The sequence below is a fragment of the Loxodonta africana genome, chromosome 18 (genome assembly GCF_030014295.1).
Source record: "Loxodonta africana isolate mLoxAfr1 chromosome 18, mLoxAfr1.hap2, whole genome shotgun sequence".
NCBI classification, from domain to species: domain Eukaryota; kingdom Metazoa; phylum Chordata; class Mammalia; order Proboscidea; family Elephantidae; genus Loxodonta; species Loxodonta africana.
The window spans coordinates 19585198-19606952 of NC_087359.1; the positions used below are offsets into that span (position 1 = coordinate 19585198).

At 54.4% G+C, this 21755-nt stretch overlaps 1 protein-coding gene across 2 annotated transcripts in view; it reads left to right on the top strand.

The window, feature by feature from the left end:
* The window catches only part of SDK2 (sidekick cell adhesion molecule 2), a 309774-nt gene that overhangs the window by 267164 nt on the left and 20855 nt on the right, over nt 1–21755 (top strand). Inside the window, exons 33-40 of one of the 2 annotated variants that reach the window (XM_064270812.1) lie at nt 43–178; nt 1990–2046; nt 3794–3895; nt 4044–4159; nt 11561–11747; nt 14341–14478; nt 17427–17588; nt 20576–20701. In XM_064270812.1, coding sequence (XP_064126882.1) covers nt 43–178; nt 1990–2046; nt 3794–3895; nt 4044–4159; nt 11561–11747; nt 14341–14478; nt 17427–17588; nt 20576–20701 — 1024 coding nt within the window. The remainder of the gene's footprint in view (nt 1–42; nt 179–1989; nt 2047–3793; nt 3896–4043; nt 4160–11560; nt 11748–14340; nt 14479–17426; nt 17589–20575; nt 20702–21755) is intronic. The other variant, XM_064270813.1, reaches the window with a different exon arrangement.

The following is a 21755-nucleotide window of genomic DNA, read 5'->3' on the forward strand; positions in this document are numbered from 1 at the left end:
GTGAGCGGTTGTCCAGGGTCCCTCCCCACGCCTCCCCTGCAGCCGCCGGCCGAGGACAAGATCAACGGCATCCTCCTGGGCTTCCGGATCCGCTACCGCGAGCTGCACTACGACGGGCTGAGGGGCTTCACGCTGCGCGGCGTCCACAACCCTGGCGCCAAGTGGGCGGAGCTCACCTGTGAGTGACAGGGTCGCCACGCGGGGCGGGGTGGGTGGGCGTGCCCCTTCCCTGTCCCGAAGCTCGGACCCTGGGTTCTCAGCCCTCTCCTGCCTGGAGCCGGGCTCTCAGCTCCCGGAACCGTTTAACCTGAAACCCTTCTCCCTTCCTCCGTGTGTGCCTCTCTCCCCCTGCCTCGTTCATTCACTTTCGGGTATTTACTGAGTATCTTCTGGATGCCCCAGACACTCGGGACACACCGGTGACCAAGACAAACCGGGTCGCTGCCCTCTGGGAGCTTACAGGCTGAGGAAGAGCCAGACATTAAAGAAATGAACCCCAAAATAGACGTATGAGGACAGAGGTCGTGACAACGTGAAGGAAGAGTGTCGAGGTCCATGGGATCCTAAGACTAGGGTCAGAAAAACTTCCCTTCAAATGACACTAAAAAATACCCTTATTCTGAAGAAGCTCCCTGGGCGGTGAAAACTGTTTGCTCTCAACTACTAACCTAAAGGTTGCTGATTAGAATGCAACCAGTGGCATCACAGAGGGAAGCCTGGAGGTCTGCTTCCATAAAGGGTATAGCCTGTAAAACCTTATGGAGCAGTTCTACTCTGTAAGACATGAGGTCACCATGAGTCAGCATCAGCTCAACGACAATGAGTTTGGTTTTGGTAACCTCGAAGGATGATTCCAGTTCAGCCAGGCAGAAGGGAAGGGACGAACCCAGCATATGCAGATCTAGTCATGTCTAGTCATGTCCCCAGAGCAACGGTCCCTGCTCTGGTCCTGGGAATCCAGCCTGCCTCTGTGGCGGAAGGAAAGAGCAGGAGTCCAAGTGGGAATCCCAGGGAGAGAATATGCCTGGAAATGTCTTAAGCAAGGGAATGACGTGATTGGGCTTTTGTTTTTGGAGGGCCGCTTTGGTGGCAGTGAGGGGGGTGGCTTGGCTGTGGGTGGGGGACCTGAGACAGGGAGCCAGTTAGAGGCTATTGCAAGTGTATAGGCAGTGTAACCAAGGTGGAAAGTTTGCAGTGGAATTGAGGAGCCAGGACAGGGAGGTGATGTGTTATGGACAGAGACTCCATCGAGCTGTATGATTGGTTAGTGGGGGAAGGAGGCAAGAGAGGGGGGAGTGCAGGACTTGGGTACCCAAGTGGGTGGTGGGAACACTCATCAAAAAAGTAGGAGAGGAGGAGCTTTTTAAGACCCTCTCAACTTTGATTTTTCCACCCATAATTCTTTTAAACCTTTTCCGTCTTGTCTTCTAGAGAATGTTAGCAAACAACAAAATGATTGAGCATGTAGCAAAGGAGTATTAATAGAAAAACTCAGTAGTCGCTGGTCCAACAGCTTGCATTATTTTTTTTTTTTCCAGACATGTACTCGTGGTTGTGATTTTATATTGCCTGTGTATAATACAGTCATATTTCCTGGTAGTAAAATTGTTCCTGGTTCGTATGAGAAAATTAACGACGCTAGTATTTTATAGTGATTCTCCAGGAGCTCCGCCTTTAAACAAGAGAGCAAGCTGGGGCTAGAGGGTCCCCCAGAGCCGCCCCCAGGAATGCTGGTCTACAGGGGACTTGAGTTGCCCTTGATCTTGGGCCAGTGTGGACCGGGGTGAGATCCAAGCTCCTAACTGGAGGCCAGGATTCTGGAATCGCCACCATCTTTCCCTCTGCCCATAAGTGGCCCGGTCCCCTCTCTCCTCTCTCCCATCCCAGCCCCTTATTGGTGTCTCTCTGTGGAGCGTGCTGTGTGTGTGTACACTAACCTCCTCTGTCTGCTGTCTCCTCTGGCCCCCCGCCATGTCCCCTGCCCCATAGCCTTGTACTCTACGCGGAACCTGAGCCGGCCCAGCCTCACGCAGTACGAGCTGGACAGTAAGTCTCTGTGCCCGGGGCTCCCACCATGGCCATGCCTGCCACCGTTTGCACCATTCGGGTGGGGATGGGGAGCAGGGCTTCGAAGTCAAGTGCCCTACCCCCAGGGTGCTTGAAGAATGGGACAGTCGTTTATATGCATGACTTCCTCAAAAATCACAAAAAGGTAGGGAGTTTCCAGGAAGTCTCCTCCAAGCTTACCATCTGTCGGATGTGGCTAGAAAAGAAAATGTCTAAATGCAGGGGCCAGTGATGGTTCAGTGGCAGAACTCTCGCCTTCCGTGCTGGAGACTCGGGTTCAATTCCAAGCCAAGGCACCTCATGTGCAGCCACCACCCATCTGTCAGGGGGGCTTGTGTGTTGCTATGATGCTGAACAGGTTTCAGCGGAGCTTCCAGCCTAAGACAGACTAGGAAGAAAAGCCTGGCAATCTACTTCCAAAAGTCAGCCAGTGAAAACCCGTATAAATGACAACGATCTGATCTGCCACCGATTATGGAGCAGGCACAGGACCAGGCAGTGTGGGCAGTGTTTTGTTCCATTGTACATAGGGCTGCCACATTTCGGGGATAGACTAGATGGCAGCTCACAAGTCTTGTGCTACAGTGGCTCAGGACAGGCACGATGAGGGCTGGCCATAGTCAGAGCTGCTGGACCCTCCTGGTTGGGTGGCCAGACTTCGCACTGCCCCTCCTCCTGGGTCTGAAAGCATTTTGGGGCACAGCCTTGTTTTTCAGCTGGGGACACCCATGCCCGGATAGCACTTTTGTTACCAGCCTCCCCACCAGTGACCAGGAAATGTCCCTGCTACTAACATCCCCCAAGCCCTGGCCCTTTTTCTAAAGTCCCAGCCATGGTCCTTCCAAAGGCCCAGAGCCTTAGGCAAGAAGGCCCCACGCTTAGTAGAAAAAAACACATACTTGAGACAAAATTGCCCTTCCCTTTCTTTCATCAGCCACATAAGCTACAGTAGGCGCTTCAGTTAGGGTGGCTCCCATATTCATATTGGAGGGTTAAAACTTCTGCTCTGGGGTCTCCAGGAGAGAGGGGGGAGTCGAGAAAGAGAGAGAGAGATAGAGAAAGGAGCGGAGAGTGTGGGAGAGGCACTCATCCACCCCGGCAGGGACCGCCCCCTCTACCTGGGATATCTGAGCCCGTTTTCTTGGAACTTCTTCCTTCTCCCAGATCCTGCCCAGGCATCTTCACCCCAGAACCCCAAACTTGGCAACAACGGGGGGTTTCCTTAGCCCCAAATGCATATCCAGTACCTGCCCCCAGGGCCGAGTGTCATGTGTGCACAGATAGGGATCGGGAGGACTGGAGTTGGGAGTTTTAAGCACCAGCCATCTTGGGTAGGAGTACAGCCAGGGAAGGCATGACCCCACGTCCCCGTGTACCCAGGACAGTTTTGGGTTCCACCTGTGGTCTCAGCATAAATATTAATATCACCCCTTTTGATCTCAAACATGTCCCCATCTAGACAGTAAGTTTTGTGGTCACCTTAGGCCAGGAAGCCAACCAGAGTCACCCCGTGTCCTGACTGGCAGGGAAGGCAGAGGACTAGTATCCTCCAGGAGGCCCCACCTCTTTCCTATTTCTTCCTGAACCTTCGTACAAGGTTCTGGAGTCACAGGGGTGCTTCATCCCTCTCTCTGCAGCATGGGGAGCCCCACCCTTGATGATCGGCCTCATCCCCACAGGTACAGTGACCTCCATGTGCTTCCCTCCCGCCCCCTCTCACCCCCAGACCTGAACAAGCACAGGCGCTATGAGATCCGGATGAGCGTATACAATGCCGTGGGCGAAGGGCCCTCCAGCCCACCCCAGGAGGTCTTTGTCGGGGAGGCAGGTAAGCGCAGCTGCCTCATCCACTCCCAAGCCTTTCCCAGCCCCACTGAGTCCAGCCATGAGACGCATGGAGCCTGGGGGGCCCCCAACCTGTTCTAACCCAGCTCCCTGGCCCCTAAGCCCACTGGCACACACCCTCCGCCCCATAGTGCCAACCGCAGCACCCCGCAATGTGGCCGTCCATGGCACCACAGCCACGCAGCTGGATGTGACGTGGGAGCCACCCCCGCTGGAGAGCCAGAACGGAGATATCCAGGGCTACAAGGTAGGGGGCGCTCTGGCAGGGTAAAGGGGAACAGAGGGAGGTGGGGAGTAGTCGCCATGGTAGGAGGGAAAGAGGTCCAGGTCCTTCCTCCTCCCAGCCCAGCACTCACACCTAAGGACCCTGGTCTACATCTGCTGCCCTTGGCTGTCCACATGCAACCCATAGAAACACTGTACCGCGACAGCAAAACCACAGCCATCTTCTCCAGCATCCAGAGGGCAGGCTGAGCTCAGATGCAACAGACTCAGGCCGTGCGGCTTTGTAGCATGGCTGAGCACCAGCCCCACTGACGCCCACCCACTCCCAGCCCTAACATGAGACCCCTCAAAGTGGTTATCTGGCTAGCCCCTCAAAGTGGTTATCTGGCAGTTCGAATCCACCAGCTGCTCCTTGGAAACCCTATGGGGTAGTTCTACTCTGTCCTACAGGGTCGCTAGGAGTCGGAATCGACTCAATGGCAACGAGTTTTTTTTTAATTACACTATTAAAATCCCTAGGTGGCACAAAAGGAGCCCTGGTGGCATAGCGGTTAAAGCACACAACTGCTGACCGGGAGATCAGTGGTTCGAACCCACCAGCCATTCCATGGGACAAAGAAGTGGCAGTCTACTTCCATAAAAGATTTACAGCTTTGGAAACCCTATGGGGCAGTTCTGCTCTGTGCTATAGGGTCGCTATGAGTCGGAATCGACTCAGCAGCAGTGGGTTTGGTTTTTGGTTAGGTGGCACAAACAGTTTGTGCTTGACTGCTAGCCTGATAGTTGGTGGTTTGAACCCACCCTGTGATGCTGAGGAAGAAAGGCCTGGCAACCTGCTTCCGTAAATGTTGTTATTGTGTGCTGTCAAGTTGATTCCAATTGTAGCAAACCTGCAGGACAGAGTAGAACTGCCCCATAGAGTTTCCTAGGCTGTAATCTTTACAGAAGCAGATCATCAGGTTTGTAAAAATTACAGCCGAGAAAACCCTATGGAGCAGTTCTGCTCAGTAACACATAGTGTCTCTGTGAGTTGGAATCGACTCAACAGCAACAGAGGTTAATTACAATATTGCTGCTAATTGAATGGCCTGTTAGCAAAGGACCACTGGCTAGTATTTGGAACTCTCTTTAAAAACTATTTATGGATTTTGGATGATGTCATGAGGTTTGATGGGATTTAATTGCTTTTTTAATACTCAAAGAGCCATTTGGAGCCCTGTAATCCCCTTAAAGTCCCTGTAAAGCTGGTAGGTTGTGGGTTTTTGTGCCCATTGTACAGACGAGGAAACTGAGACCCAGTTTTGGTGGCCTGGCTGAGGTCACAAAAGCAGGAGGTAGCAGAGAATCAGACTCTAGGTTTGCAGGATCTCACCCTGTAAGGGGTGGAGGGGGTGATGAACACACAATCACAGAGAAGGTGGAAGGAAAACAAGTAATGTGTCCCCCTGCTCTCAACAGTTGGGACACAGGGCCTTGGCCGTGTTGGAGGCCCCTCCTGCTCTTGTTTCCAGAGTGACTCAGATTCTTGGCTGCTGAGTGTTATTTAGAGTGTAGCCTCAGTGCAATGGCCAGGGGTGGGGAGAGAGAAAGCTAGAAGGGGCCTGATGGTGTCCCTGGCCCATCTCCTCTTCACAGGAGGGGAAACTGAGGCTCACAGGGCTTATTAATACAGGCAGCCCCGATTTAGGACAGAATCTAGCACAGGTGCCTCTTTCCATCTGGGGGGAAGGAGCAGAGAGGGAGGGGAAGAGGCGCAGCGCCAAGGAAGCTCTAAAGATGGATAACCACCTGGGTTCTCATGCCAGCTGGGAAGACTAAATGTTGCACCCCTAGCATAAGCCTCCCACGGGGAGAGGGAGCTAGGGTGGAGCCAGCGACAACTGGGCAGCTGCCAGTCTGTCGAGGTTTGAAGTTTGCACTTGACGTACAGACCCAGGAAATGTGTGTGGGTGCGCAGACACCATATATAACAGGACGGATGTCTGTGCTCAAGAAGCATTGTCTGTACCTGAGCAGCAAAGGTGTGCATGAATGGGGTACACGGGGCCTCCCTGGCCTCCAAACATGTGTTGCCTTGTGGACAGATGAGCTGAGCAAAAGATAACTCCGCATTTGGGTCAGATTGGGCCGACTGTGTACGCAGGGAGAGACCTTTGTGCACACTGCTAGACCTCCAGTGGTCAGTCACTCGGTAACTCCTGTTAACTGAGCAGCTACTTTGTGCCCACAGCCCCGTGTGCTGGGGAGAAAGCAGTGAACAGAGAGACGCCCGCACTTTGGGGAGGAAGACCAACTGGATACAAGATAAATAATGAAGCTGGCTAAGGGGGTAGAGAGCGGCCAGGAGGAAGTTTGGAACTTTAAATGGCGTTGTTAGGGAAGGACTTACTGAGAAGGTGATATTTGAGCAAAAACCTAAAGGAGGGGAGGCATGAGTCATAGGGATCTGGGAGAAGAACATTCCAGAAAGAAGGAAAAGAATAGCAAAGAGCTCTGTGTGTGCCAGAAGTGAGTGAGGGGAGGAGTATGTGGGTGAGATGAGTTAGGAGGTGAGGGGGAGTGGGTGAAGGTGAGTTAGGAGTTGAGGGGGGAATGGGTGGGAGATGAGTTAGGAGGTGAGGGGGGAATGGGTGGGAGATGAGTTAGGTGAGGGGGGAGGTGGTGGGACATGAGTTAGGGAGGTGAGGGGGGAGTGGGTGGAGATGAGTTAGGAGGTGGTGGGAGATGAGTTAGGGAGGTGAGGGAGGAGTGGGTGGAGAAGAGTTAGGAGGTGAGGGGGGAGTAAGTGGAGATGAGTTAGGAGGTGAAGGGGGAGTGGATGGGAGATGAGTTAGGGAGGTGGCAGAGCTGGGTCACGTAGAGCCCTTGAGGGCTGTAGCCTTTACTGGGGATGAAATGACAGGCCATGGAGGGTTTGGGGCAGAGGAGAGACATGGTGTTGCTTACAGTTTTATAGGGTCTCATGGGCTGCTGTGCTGAGCATAGAAGCCAAGAGAATAGAGGAGGTAGAAAATCCGGGTGAGGATGATGCTGACAGACTAGGGCGGTAGCAGTGGAGGGTGAGAAGTGGTCGCAGTCTGGTTCCATTTTAAAGGTAAACTTTGCTGATGAATTGAATGTGAGGTGAGAGGAGGAGCGGTGACAAAGGTGACTTCAGTGTTGATGAGCAGTGGGGTGATGGGGCTACCAGTAACGGAACAGGCTTAGGATCAGGAGTCTGGTTCTAGAGATGTTAGATTCCAGATGTTTGTTGACATCCAAGCTGAAACACAAGACTAAAGCTGGATGTACTTGTCTGGAGGGCAAAAGAGAAGGTCTAAGCTGAAGATGTAAATTACGGAACCCTCAGCATAAGCCCAGCGATGAGATGAGGTACACAGAGAACGTAAGACATCTGAAAACAGACCCCTGAGACCAAAAAAGTGAATGGTGTCTCAAAAGCCACATGAAGAAAGTATTTCCAGGAGGGAGCAATCCAATGTGCCAAATGCTATTAACAGCTGAAGATGAATCTGGGAAGCAATTACTCAGGGATTGGCAAATTCCTGCCCTTGGGCCAAACCCAGCCTGCCATTCTGTTTTTATAAATAAAGTTTTATTGGAGCACAGCCACACTCATTTGTCTATGACTTGTCCGTGGCTACTTTTGCAGTCCAATGTCAGAGGCAAGTAATTGCAATAGAGACCATGTGGCCTTTGAAGCCTAAAGTATTTATTATCTGGCCCTTTACAGAAGAAGTTTGTCGACCCTTGGATGATTGGATCAAGGTGGAGTTCACAGTGACCTTGACAAGGGAGATGGGGCAAGGGCCCACCTGGAGTGGATTCAAAGGATAATGGGAAGAGGCAGGGGGGGCTGGGATCGCTTTTGAGAAGTTTGGCATTAAAGGGAAGCAGAGAAATAGGGTGGGAGCTAGCAAAAACATGCAGACAACAGAGGGGTCATAAGCTGAGAGAAGTAACTTGTTTGTGTGTTCATAGAAATGATTCTGGAGAGAGGAAATAACGAGTGATCTGGGAAAGAGGCAGCCATAGGAGGACGGTGTCCTTGAGTAGTGGAGAGGCTGGGATCTCGTGCACATTTGTGGGATTGGCCTTAGAAGGCAGCAGGTAATTCAGCTCGGTGAGGAGAGGGTGGCAGAGGGTCCCTATGGCCCAGGGGCAGGATGGGGAGAGGTGGTCACTGAGGCTTGTAGAGGTCTCATCTGCTGGCTTCAGTTTCTCAGTGAACAGTCCTCAGCTGGGAAGGAAGATGGGGGAGGCAGCGAAGGGGGAGGAAATTATGCCGCTTCGTGCAGGGCAGTGTGTGGGGGTGTGGACTGAGGAAGTGGAGGCTGTGCGTGTGAATTTAAAGTGTGACTCTCTAGTCCAGTGACAGCTGGGTGAAGTGCAGGCGTGGAGCCGAACTATCCAAGGCTGGAGTTCTGCCAGTACGTGATGGAGCAAGAACCAAGTAGGGAGTTGAGAATAGATGTGAGACTGTGGTCTTAAGGACGCACTTTTTTTTTTTTTTTCTGTGCCTCTTCCTGCTACCTCATGCATTTATCCAGCCAACAAATCTGTACTGAGCACCAGCCATGTGCCAGTCATGACTGAGACTGCGTGGGACCAAACCAAAAACCCACACCAGTTGCCATCAAGTTGACTCTGACTCATATAGACCCCGCGTGTGTCAGAACTGTGCTCCATAGGGTTTTCAGTGGCTGATTTTTCAGAAGTAGATCACCAGGCCTGTCTTCTGAGGCACCTCTGGTTGGTCTTGAACCTCCTACCTTTTGGTTAGCAGCCGAGCGCATTAACTGTTCGCACCACCTGAGGACTCCTATGGGCATAAAAGCATTGTGAAATATGTTCCATCTTTAAAATGCCTTTTGTTGACCTCATGGTTTCTCACAGCTATCGGCCATTTCTCTGGCTGGACCCCTTTACAGCAGAATTCGTCCAAAGAACCTCAAAAGTACCCTCCACCTCCCTCCTGTCACTGGCTGCTTCCGGTTCGCCTCCTCCGTTCTCTCTTGAGCCTGCTTCCGGTGGGTTCCCATCCCCACGGAACCTATTCCTGTCAAGGCCACTGATGATTTCCATGTTGCTGATAGGTGGCCGGGATCCCTGAGTGGTGCAAAAGGTTAACACCCTCAGCTACTAATGGAAAGGTTGGAAGTTCAAGTCCACCCAGAGGCACCTCGGAAGAAAGTCCTAGCAATCTACCTCTGAAAAATCAGCCATCGAGAGCCCTCTGGTGCACAGTTCTCCTCTGACACCCATGAGGTCACCATGGATTGGGGATGACTCAACAGCAGCTGGGTTGGCTTTAATGAGTGGTCCGGTCGCAGGTCTCACCCTGCCTGACTAAGCAACAGCGGCCGACACAGTCACTCTCTCCCTCCGCAGAGTGCTTGCTTCTCGTGGCTTCCCTCGCTGGCTGCTGCTCCTCATTCTCCCAGCCTATAAACACTGGAGCCCCCAGGAACCAGTCCGTGACCATCTACTTTTCTTTCTCTATGTTGGCATTCTTGGTGTACCCCCCAAACTCCATCTCTGCGTTGCCGACACCCACATTTTTAGCTTTTGCCTTAACCTTTCCCCTGAGCACCAAATTTGGTGGGAACTTTGCTTGCCACCTGGATGGTACCAACAGTTGAGTGCTTAACTACTAACCTAAAGGTTGGCAGTTTGACCCCACCTGGAGATGCCTCAGAAAAAAGGCCTGGCAATCAACTATCAAAAAAATCAGCCTTTGAAAACCCTCTGGCGCACAAGCCCACTCTGACGCACATGGGGTCACCTTGAGTTGGAGTCAGCTAGACATCAACTGGTTTTTGGATTGGGTTTTGTTTGTTTACTGTTGTATCCCTGTTACTGTGAATGGATGTATGAGTGAATGAGTGACCTAATCAAAGACTTCTCAACTCCCACTCATCTATCCGTACGAGAAGAGTCTGGATAAAAAGAGGTGGGGAAAAACAAGGATTTGATATAGCAAGATACCCTCACTGCTGTTCATACATGCCACCTGGGGACACTCCTGTAACTTTCTCCCTTTGTTAGCATCCTCTGGGGAAATTGAGAAATTAAGGATGCCAGTAGCCTGCAGAAACCTGTCTAGCCAGCAGGTGGCGGCAAATGATCTTCAAACCTCTTGTGAGTTGGGGCCCACCCATCCTTGCAGCTTTCTGGATTGTGTCATTCGGAGTTCTGAGACTAGTTAGGAATCCCATTACTTCCCCCAGCTGAACGTGAAGTAATCAAAGAGCAGGTGCTATGAGGAGCTGGGCCCTGCAGTGCTTTCTGAAGCTGGCCAGGTTCCGGGGTAGACCCAACGCCACGTTCTCTAGGTTGTCCTGAGCTTCGTTGCTTACATTGATCCTGGGAAGTGGGGGTCTTTAATCCTATTAATAACACGACAAAACTGCAGCTCAGGGAAGTCATTCGGCCAAGTCACATGGCTAGTAAGTGGTGGGACTGGTATTCAGCCCCAGGTCAGCTCGCCATCCTAGCCCAGCCTCCCTCTCCAGTAGGGATTTGCAAACTGTATACTGTGGAGTGAGTCACCGAGGGTCACGTTCACCTGCAGATGCTGATGCGGCAGGTCCAGGCTGAGCCTGAGACTCCGTTCCTAACCAGCTCCCAGGGGATGCTGAAGCTGCTGGCCCTGGTGCCAACTCTGAGCGGCTCCTCTCCACACTGCCTTTGCCTCCTTGTCCCAGGCTCCTGCAGGACAGAATTGATTCCTCCCCTCCCCCACCCTGGTAACTGCTGCTGTGGCCAAAAGCAGAACCCGTTGCCCTCGAGTCAGTTCTGACTCACAGCAACCCTATAGGACAGAGTAGAACTGCCCCATAGAGTTTCCAAGGAGCGCCTAGTGGATTTGAACAGCCAGCCTTTTTGGTTAGCAGCTGTAGCACTTAACAAGTAGGCCACCAGGGTTTCTGCTGCTGTGGTGGTGCCCTGTAAATCCCACGGGCACTGCAGTGCACAGAGATACAAGGGGTCTGTGTCCTCATAGGGTTTAGAGTCCAGCAGACGGTACGATCTTGGCTGTGAAAGATGGTTCTGGAAGTTTCTAAAACAGCACTTAAAGAAACAAACCAGTGGCTGTGGAGTCCATTCCAACTCATGGCAACACCATGTGCATCAGAGTAGAACTGTGCTCCATAGGGTTTTCCGAGGCTGATATTTTGGATGTAGATTGCCAGGTCTTTCTTCCTAGGTGCCCCTGGGTGGACTCCAACCCCCAACCTTTCAGTTAGCAGCAGAGCACATTAAAACTTTGCACCACTGAAGGACTCCTCTTATGACACTTGGATACTCTTTCCCGGGTGACTCACCACAGAAGGGCTCTCAGAGACCCTGCATGGGGCAGGGGCAGGAGAGATGTCTGGCCCGTGGTCTCCCTCACTCCCGCCATCACCTGTGCCCACAGATTTATTTCTGGGAAGCCCAGCGGTGGAATCTCACGGAGCGGGTGAAGACACTTTTCCTGGCTGAGACCAGCGTGAAGCTCAAGAACCTGACTGGCTACACGGCCTACATGGTCAGCGTGGCCGCCTTCAACGCTGCAGGGGATGGGCCACGGAGCACCCCCACCCAGGGCCAGACCCAGCAAGCAGGTGGGGGAGAGAGGCTGCAGGGGGAGGGCGGGGGCATGGGGATCTGGGGAGGGGCAAGTCTGCCATGCTCAGGTAGTGGCCGAAGGTCCACAGGAGGTCTGGCTCTTGAGGGGAGTGGAGGCAGCTTCCTTCTGCAGCAGAGGGATCCAGGTTTGGTAGCCAGGCCCCCCGAGATGCCATCCACAGGGAGAGAGCAGCCACAAAGAGGGGCCTGGAAGTGATGTTCCAGAAAGGAGCAACTGGCCTTGTAGGACCTCAGAGAAAGCACCCAGCTGGCACACCTCCAGCCATGCAGGTGGCAGCCGACACCCAGTTGTCCTACTTCTCCCCGCCTTGTCCCAACCTGCCTGTCTTACGTGCCCACGGCTTTGTTCACTCAACAAATATTTATTGAGCGTCTTCTACGAGCCCACGCTGCGCTGAGTGCTGGGGACATGAAAGTGAAGGAGATGGACAAGGTCCCCATCCTACCTAGTGAAGTTAGCCAGTCCACAAACAAGTCAATAGATGAATTAACCTCCGATGGCAGTAAGCGTAGCTGACATAAGCGCAGGGGCAGGGTGAGAAGTTCACAGAGAAGGAACATCTGAGCTGAGATTTGAGGGAGGAGAAGACGTCAGCCATGGCAAGTTCTAGAGGGGGAGTGTCCCAGGCAGAGGGAACAGCAAGTTTGAAAGCTTGGTGTCGGGACTGGATTAGAGGAACAGAGAGAAAATGAGTGTGGCTCACAAGCTGGGAAAGATGGGTGGGAGTCAGCCCAGAGAGCGTTGGCGGGGGGCTTGTAAGGAGTTTGGGGTTCATTCTGTGTGCAGTGGGAAGCTCCTGGAGGGTTTTAAGCTGGCGAGCAACAAGACCTGGTTTGTTTTTAAAGCTTTGCTCTGGCTACTGTGCAGAGCCCAGGCTGATGAGGGGCATGGAAGCAGAAAGACCAGGTAGGAGGCAGACAGGTGAGGATAAGAATCCTGCTGCCCACCTGTGCAGAGAACACCCCACAGAGTATACAAAGCTCCTCGTTGAGCAATATTTTACTCGATCCTCATGGAACCCCTGGAATGAACATGGCAGGGGTCCCCCCATTTCACAACTGAGGAAAGGTCACCCCAGAAGTCATGTGTCTTGCCCAGGGTCCCCAGCTGATTTGTGGGGGGCTTTCTGGCTGCCTCCTGGGCTGTTGTCACTACCCCAGCCCACCTCCTTTGCCCTTCGTTAAGGGTCCCCCTCATGGATTTGAATACACAACTTTTGTCTGGCTCCTTTACGCATCCTTTCCAGCCTGCTGCTTCCAATGCAGTCAGTTACCTGTGGCTCCAAGGAGCTTCCCTGTGGAGTCAGTCCCTAGTAGTCCTCTTCGAGGGACAGTCCCTGAGGCCAGGGAAACGCTTCCCCTTCACCAGCCCCAAGGCTCTGGCTGAGGTCAGGCTAAGCGTCCAAATCTCATCCACTCTCTGTAACTGTCATTGGCCGGATGTGAGCCCTTGGGAGCCTGGAAGCTTCAGTCGCTGTGGCAGCGGGACAAAGTGTTCTGTCCCATGTCCCTCCAGCCAAAAGGAGACAGGAAAGACCCCCTCAGCTCACCACCCTCCTTCAAAGACTGCTCAGGATGCTGCCTCCCGGAACTGGAGCCAGACCAGGCCTGGATTACCTCCGGCTCGGTGGGGAGGCGGCGCTGGGCAATAACAGCCCGGTCATCCTTCCTGGAGCCGGCTCGGGAGGCTGTGGAGTCAGATGCTTCCTCCTCTTCCTCTCCGGCCTCCCCCTCAGAGCCTCCCCCGCCCCATGTTCTCGGGGTCAATCCAGGGCTCTCAGGCCAAGAAAACATCTCTTCCGGAGTCTCTGCTGTGTCTGGCTCTGGCTGCCGACAGCACAGCCTCTCAGTGACAAGCCCACTGCAGTTCTGGCATCTTCTTTAACCTAACTTAACCAGTTGCCATTGAGTTGACCCCAACTCATGGTGACCCCGTATGTGTCAGAGTTGAACTCCGCTCCATAGAGTTTTTGATGGCTGATTTTTCAGAAGTAGATAGCCAGGCCTTTCTTCCAAGGCACCTCTGGGTAGACTCGAACCTTCAGCCTTTTGGTTAGCAGCTGAGTGTATGAACCATTTGCAGCACCCAGGGACACCAGAATCTTTAGCACCACCTAATGCTACCTGAGACCAGCTACCCCCTGGCTTCTCCACCGGGGAAGTTGAAAGATGAAATCTACAAGGCCAGGAAATCTCCTTGCCTCCAGTGACCCTGCACCCTGCGGGTGGAAGACAGACTTGCCCTGCTGTCTTAGCCATGACTAAGCAGGAAAAAGCCTGAATTCTCCAGCTCTAGGGAAAAACAAAGTTCCCTTTCCTTCCTGTTCCGGGGATATTGGGAAGCTGAGTGTTAACAATATCAAGGTCACGATGCAATAATAGAGATTGGGGGGGAGGGGTGGTATCTAGATGACCCCAAGTGACCCACCTGCCCACTCTGTTAAGCCCTGGCCCTCTCCTTCTTCCCAGGGCCAGGCCCAAACATGCCTGCCAATTCCTCAGAACCGAACCCAAAGCTCTGAAGGTCCATGGAAAGAGGAAATGTCAAACCCTTTGCTGTCTCCACAGCCCCCAGTGCACCCAGCTCTGTCAAGTTCAGCGAGCTGACCACGACCTCAGTGAACGTGTCCTGGGAGGCCCCACAGTTCCCCAACGGCATCCTGGAGGGCTACAGGCTGGTGTACGAGCCCTGCACACCCGTGGATGGTACGTGGGACCCTCCCCCAGCTCAGCTCCTTACACTGTCCACCCTGTGCAAAGGCCTCTTCCCATCTGGGGCTGCATCTGCAGTCACGACAAGTAGGTCAGATGCGGTGAGAGATCCCCCCACTTTATAAATGGGGAAGCTGACGCCCAGTCAAGGCAAGGGGCATTTCTAAGTGAAACAGCACATTGAGGGCAACGTTGGGATGGCAACCTTGGTCTCCCAACTCCCAGGTGAGAAAAACCGAACCCATTGCCATCGAGTCAATTCCGACTTGGGGTGATACCCTGCGTTACAGAGGAGAACTGCTCCATAGGGTTTTCTTGGCTGTAATCTTTACGGGAGCAGATCACCAGGCCTTTCTTCCATGGTGCCACTGGGTGGGTTCAAACCGCTGACCTTTAGATTGGTAGCTGAAAGCAAACCATTTGCACTACCCAGGGACCTTAATTCCCAGGCAGGGAATTGTGGAATATATTCTTCCTGTTCAGTCAGTAGAAGTGGGAGGCGAGGAAGGAGAACCTGAATAAGATGTAGCATTCCAGAAGCCACAGGTCTCTGTGGAGACCCTGAGAAAGGAGGGAGCCCCCAGGCACCCTCTCTTTGGCTGCACCCACACCCAGCTCTTAGGGGCCTCCAAGGGTTGGTCCTTGTTAACCTTAGAGGGATCAGGAACCCCTTTGAGAATCCAACGAAAACCTCATAGCAGAGCCCCCTCCCCCAGTAAGACACACAAGCTCAGGGGTCACCACACCCCTGACGCACGCCATCTGGGGACCTCAGACGAAGAGCCCCTCTCTTACCCTGAGCCCTGTGGATCAGAGCTTTGTCAGCCTCCTCCCTCCCACCCTCTGCCAGTCCTTCCCCCAGACCCTACTCCCAGGCAGGGCCACGCGGACCCTGACTATGGACGTCAGGCACATGCCCACCATGGCCGCTGTGAGCCCAGGGTGAGTCAAGTGCCGGAAATCACAGCTTTTGTGCTACCAACGACCATGCTGTGGGCGTGGGGGACACAGGAAGGATGGGGACCGGGCCCCTCGCTGCTGAATCCACTGCCTCTCAGCGGGCCACATGTGGAGCCCAAGGTGCCTGCCAGATGGGGCGCTGGTGGCTGGGTGAGCACACTGGGGCCACCCACCACTCTCTCCCTCCACTGTGGGCGGGGTCTGCAGTTCTGAGTCAGCCAGGGAACAGTGGCTCCCCAGTTGTCCCTCCTGCCACCTGCAGGCCCACGTGTTAGAACACTGAAGGGGAGCTGGACCCAGAGGAGAGCTGGTCAGGTACAGGACTGGGAGTGAGGCAGGAAGGAGAGGACAGAGGTCACCAGGGAGATAAGACGTAGGCCCGGGATGAGCTCTGGCCCCACAGGCCTCCACCTGGCCTCAAGGGGTCTCCCGCCCAGAGAGGTGCGAGCCCGCTGCCCTTTTCATTCCTCAGTCAGGCAGAATCTGTTCCTGGATCCCACCACTAAACTCCACGACCTCCCTTATCCCATCCTCCCTGTAACAGACCCGCTGATAGGACCTTTAAGCCCTGAGTATGGCTAGTGGATGGACAGCCTGGTCAGCCCGGGACGTCACTGTCGGACCCAAACACAACGTCTGTACCCTGCTTCATGCTGCAGCCCTGGGTTCAGGTCAGCAACAGACAGACCTCACAAAAAGCCAGCAACTCCCCTTTCCTGAGGGGAAACTGAGGCACAGACAGAAGCAAGGTTTGCTCAGAACGTCGGGGAGCAGGAACCAGAGTTTCTGATCCTGGGAAATGGTCCCGTGTCACCCCCAGGCTAGTCTTTTTTCAGAGAGTGCCGCTTGGGCAGTAACCCATTCGTCCAGCAAAGAAACCGAGCACCTACTGTGTGCCAAGCTCCTGTTTTGTTTAAACCCCCTAATGTCCCTGTCCAGGATGCTCTTGGCACCTCACTTGGTGAAACAGCCAACCAAAGCTGGTTAAGGGACATGCCTAAAGACCCTGGGGCCAGCTCTGGGGCCTGAGCCCAGCCTGCCTGGCTGCCCAGCCCGGTCTCAGCATCCAGTGTGCTCGGCGGGTGTGGAAGATGAGTGCTGCACCCCCTTCTGCCTGACAAGCCCTGAAGTCTTCCTTCGCCACCTCATCTAAATTCCCCTGTCTCCGCATTATGAGGCCCTTGGTCCCTTCTGCCAGGACCCCGTGTCTTCTCTCTCACATGCACTGTGGCTGCTAGTTTGACTGTGGTCCCCACTGGTCCTTCAGGAATGCTGGACCCCAAATCATGACAGTTCCCACCTCCCAACATCTATCCCAGGGTGTGGAAATGTCCCTGAAAGGCCAGGTAGGGGCAGCTTTCTGGAGGCCTGGGTGAGTTCCTGAGCCTGAAGGCTCAGGGGAAGGAAGCTAAACGGTGGGTGGTCCTCGGCTGTGGGGGCTGGTTACCCCTGTGTCCTTCTGACTCTGGACTTGAGTGATGTCATTACGGAAGTGTTTCCTAAAAGATGATCCTTGGAATTCTGGTTCTACAGAATGTTATCAGGTATTACATGGGGGACCCAAAAAGGGGTGAAATATATTTGGGATACAGTGGTTGAGTTAAATGGGATCATGGATGTCTTTTTTCTCCAGATACTAAAGAACCCTGAGGTTATTCAAAAGACAGAAGGACAGACAGTAAATAGCTTTTCCCAAACTGATTTAACCACAGAACCCTTTTTCTCAAAATGGCCTGCAGGCCTGTGCCCCGAGAAACACAGGTTGGATAGGCATTGCTTTGTGCATGAGGGTGACGTTTTCAGCCTGATTTCAAGAGGGGAGGTCTCTGGTCGGTGTCTGAGGGAGGTCAGGACACTGCTGCCCCTCCCCAGCTGCCTCCAAGGAGGAGGCAAAGCACCCCCGGCCAGCCTCCCAGGCCAGTGACTTCGGTGCTCTCCACCTGCCCTGCCTTGCAGTTCCCTCATCCTGTGCTTCCTCCCAGGAGTCAGCAAGATCGTGACAGTGGACGTGAAGGGGAACAGCCCTCTGTGGCTGAAGGTGAAGGACCTCGCTGAGGGGATGACCTATAGGTTCCGCATCAGAGCCAAGACCTTCACCTATGGGCCAGAGATCGAAGCCAACATCACCACAGGCCCAGGAGAAGGTAGGAAAGCCAAAGGAGAAGCACGGATCTCTGTTCAAGTCAGATGGAGCGCTCGAAGGTGTCAGGAGTCATGCTGGGCCTGGAGACACCGAGATGGGCAAGACGGGGTCTGAGGGAGCTCACGGACCAGTGGGAACCACAGTCAAACTAGCAGCCACAGTGCATGTAAGAGAGTAGACACAGGGTCCTGGCGGAGGGGGCCAAGGGCCTCATAATGCAGAGAGGGGATTGGGGACATTTAGATGAGGTGGTGAAGGAAGACTTCAGGGCTTGCCAGGCAGAAGGGGGTGCAGCACTCAGAGAGACAGTGGAAATTCAAAATGCATTCTGTGGTCTAAAGCTGCCCATAGCAGAGGGGCACGGGGAGAGTGGTGAGCTTCCTGCACTGAGGGAAGGCAGGACCCTGGCTGGGAGACCTTGCCCGTTCCCTCAGGTATTTCTCAAGGTGCATCAGAACCTCCTGGGTCCTTGCAATGAATGCAGATTTCTGGACCCCACCTCAGCCCCAGAAAATCAGAACCTCTGAGGCTCCACCCCTGGGACTGTGCATTTTAGTAACAGCTGAGCAGACGCTTTCATACCCTGCTGTGATAACCAGTGCTCTGGCAACAGTGAGCCCAGGAGGTCTGAGGTAAGGGAAGGTGACCAGCCAGGGCTGAGGCAGGGGGACCAGCCAGGCTGCCTCCTTCCTGGACAGAGGTGCTAGGGGCTGGGCCCCACAAAGGCTTTAGGGGGAAAGAAAAGAGCAGGTCACGTTGGCAGAACCTATTCACTGGACTAAGGGAGGAGGGACGGGTCAAGGTTACCCAGGGCTTTGTGGCTTGAGCAGCCACAAACCAAAGCAGAGAGCCCAAGAAGAGGGAGGGAAGCAGGGCAGGGGAGCACCGGGGGCCAGGGAAGAAAGCAAGAGCTCAGTTTGGGTTTTGTGAAGCCCCCTGAGGCCTTCTCTGGGCTGGAGGTATTTGTCAGGGCCTCTACAATGATCAGAAATGGGTTTTTTTGGGGTTTCTACAATGATCAAGGTTAGGCCTCCAAAGCCACAATCACCAAACACAAAAGCCGACATTCAGAAGGCAGGGCCCCTTCCAAACTTCCCCTAAAATCCCATCAGCCCAGGTGTGGACAAAGGCATCCACTCCCCAAGAGGCTGGATTAGCTGCTGGAGGTGGGCTGGGCCTGGAGAGCAGGCAGGGCGGGGCGGGGGGCTTCGTCTTCCCTCTGTGTGTGGTTCCAGCCCACTTCATTTTCCCTTTCCTGTCACTTTCTATCCCCTGCCTCATGTTCTCATGTTCAGCAAACAAGCTCGTTTAGCTTTCCTCTTGGGGGAACTGCCCCACTCTGCCTTCACCTGCCTGGCTCCACCCCATGGCCCCTCACCTGAGCCAACTTCCTGGGAAACAAAAGCAGGAAGAGAGCTGGTGGCTGACAGCAGCAGGGGCAGGGGGTGGCAGGGGCCTGGGGCAGGAGAAGACTGTCCAGAGCATAGTCTGTCCTAACCTGAGATCCAAGTGACCCAGGCTGTGTGGTCCCAGGTGGGGGTGGGACAGGAAATGCTGAGGAGGCATGGGGGGTACCAAGGATGCTGCCCTCTGAGAAAGAACCAGAAAGAAGTGAGCTGCACCCAGTGGGGGTGGGCAAGGAGGGGGCTGCAGGGACAAAGTGCAGCTGGACTGACCCTTTCCCAAGCCACCACTGGACTTGATGACAGTTTCTGTTCTGTGAGGAGGTAATGCCTGCCTCCCTCTGCATTATCCTGTCCACAGTGAGAATGCGGGGTCCTGAGCCGCCCCCCACTCTCGCCCCTCCCTTGGCTCTGTCCCACCCCAACCTGATTCCCTCGCTGGCTTTGCCCTGTGCTGCAGTGGGGAGGGACATGTTTGGGGAGAGAGGAAGGAAGGATGGAGGCAGTGAGACCCTCCGTGCTCTCTCTCAGCATGAGGACTGGACACAGGGTGGGCAGTGACCACCAGCTCTGAGTGTGTCCCTGGCCACCTGTCCCAGGCTACTGGCTCCCCTGGGCCTGGAGCATCTCAAATGGGATACTGGACTCTCGGCTCTTCCCAGCAGGCATCATAGGGGTCACCAGGCACTCAGCTGATGGACTACCCACTTGCTCGCTCGGCCCTTTGTCCCACAAGCACATGGGAAGCCCCTACTATGTGCTGGCCTCTGGAATGCCGGGCTCCATATCTGGGTAATACGGGCCTGGCGGCAGTGACAGCCCACAGTCAGGTTCTGCAGGCTGTGGGGGCCCAGGGGATGGCACAGGGCCTTCTGTGGGTGCCTTACTCACTGCTTTTCCTACAGAAGTAGACTGCCTGTCCCCCGCTGACCAGAGTGGTGGGCCTCACCCTGACAGTCCCATGCCAGGCCCAGCTGGCCAGGCCCGGTGTTTTCTCCTTCCCTAACAGGAGGCCTAAGGCTCTGTGGGGCCCAGGCCCCCTCTCTCCCTGCCTGACCCAATAGTAATGCAGTCGAGGGTGGGGAGGGATTTCGGGAAGAAAGTAGGGAGATATCACCATCACAGGCCAGGGAGGAGATGTTGGTGCCCCTTCAGCTCCCCTCAAACTGACCCCCTCTTATCCATGGGCCCACTCTGCCATCATTGCATCCACCTCTACTGCCGCCATGGCCACACCCCTTCAAGCCTTACGTTCCAAGAGGCCCTAACAGATGGGGAAACTGAGGCCCCAGAAGGCTGCACGAATTCCTCAGAGCCACCAATCCGTGTTGGGCAGAACTGGAGGCCAGGGTCCCCAGGCTCTCCTCCGGTGATCTTTCTGGCATCCCACACAGCCTCTCCAGCCCCGGGGTGTGTGGGTGACCAGAAGGAAAACATGGTCGGATCCTGGCAGGTCTGGCCTCAGACCTCGGTGTTCACGGCGTCTCTCCGAGGCTGTATGGCCAGGGCTAGTTCTGGGGCCAAGCCCCTCCTCTTCTTGGAACACGAGAAGGGGGATGGGTGCCCACGTTGTGCTGTCTTCCAGGTGCCCCGGGACCACCTGGCGTGCCCATCATCGTCCGGTACAGCTCTGCCATCGCCATCCACTGGTCCAGTGGAGACCCCGGCAAGGGGCCTATCACCCGCTACGTCTTAGAGGCCAGGCCTTCAGGTACCCCGCTCCTGCACTGAGCCATCCTTTCCTCTGGACCAAGACCCCACATCCACTTTCCTCCTCTCTGAGGCCCTCCCCTGCCCTGTGGCACTTGTGTCTTCCTCAACCTGTAAGGTGCTTGAGCTGCTCAAGGTGAAGCGGTGGTGGCCATGTTGGGTGGGTGCCTCCTCAGAGCTGGATTCTTGGCTAAGGAGCCCCGAGAATGGCAGTAAGCACCAGTGAAGACCAACTGGGTTAAGGATTGTTGTAGAAGCCAGAGGAGCCAAGAGTTTGGCTCACTTTGGTTAAAGTCCAGTGTCCTCCACACGACCCCAGCTGCCAGTGCCCCGTGACTAAGGAGGCTGCCATCTCCTGGAAGCTGTAGCTGCGTCTTTAAGCCCTGTCTCTGCTGTGGGGCTGTCTCAGCAGCTCCTGTCATTGTACTAACCCCTCCTGTCAAGCCTGAAATCAAATCACAAGAACTTCCAAAGCCATCAGGAGATGAGCAGCTGATAAGTCGCTCCAGGGGGCTGCATCCCCAGCTCCTATTTCACAGGCGGACCTGACGCCTGCTTCCCGGGTCCACTTACCCAGCTGCCGTTGCTAGGTTTCCAAGTTAATCAGAGGTGCCCGAGTCAGGGAAGGCTGGAGGCTGGTTCTGTGTATTTGTGGGTCTGTGCTTAGGTGATTGAAGTTGAGCAAGAAGAAAGACTTTGTGGGCCCCGCACGGAGAACAAATAATAATCATAACGGGATGTAGTCAAGCATGTCAGCAGCTAATGCTGCTACGTGGAGTACTGAAACATTTCAGGGACAGATCGCTAGTACTTCAGGGTAACTGAGAGCTAATCATCCCGATAGCAAATAGCTAATAATTCCGGTAGTTGCAGTATGTCGCTCCTGCCCAACCATTGCCTTAGCCTTATGTTAATAACCACAGTCACAAATAGCTAATAAACCTGGCCTTTCAGACCCAGCACGGAGCTGGAGGGTGTAGGCCGGGTTGGCTCCCTCTTCCCATCCAGATGGTCCCTCCCAGCCCCTCCAGTGCTAGCTGCTGAGTTGGCCAGGA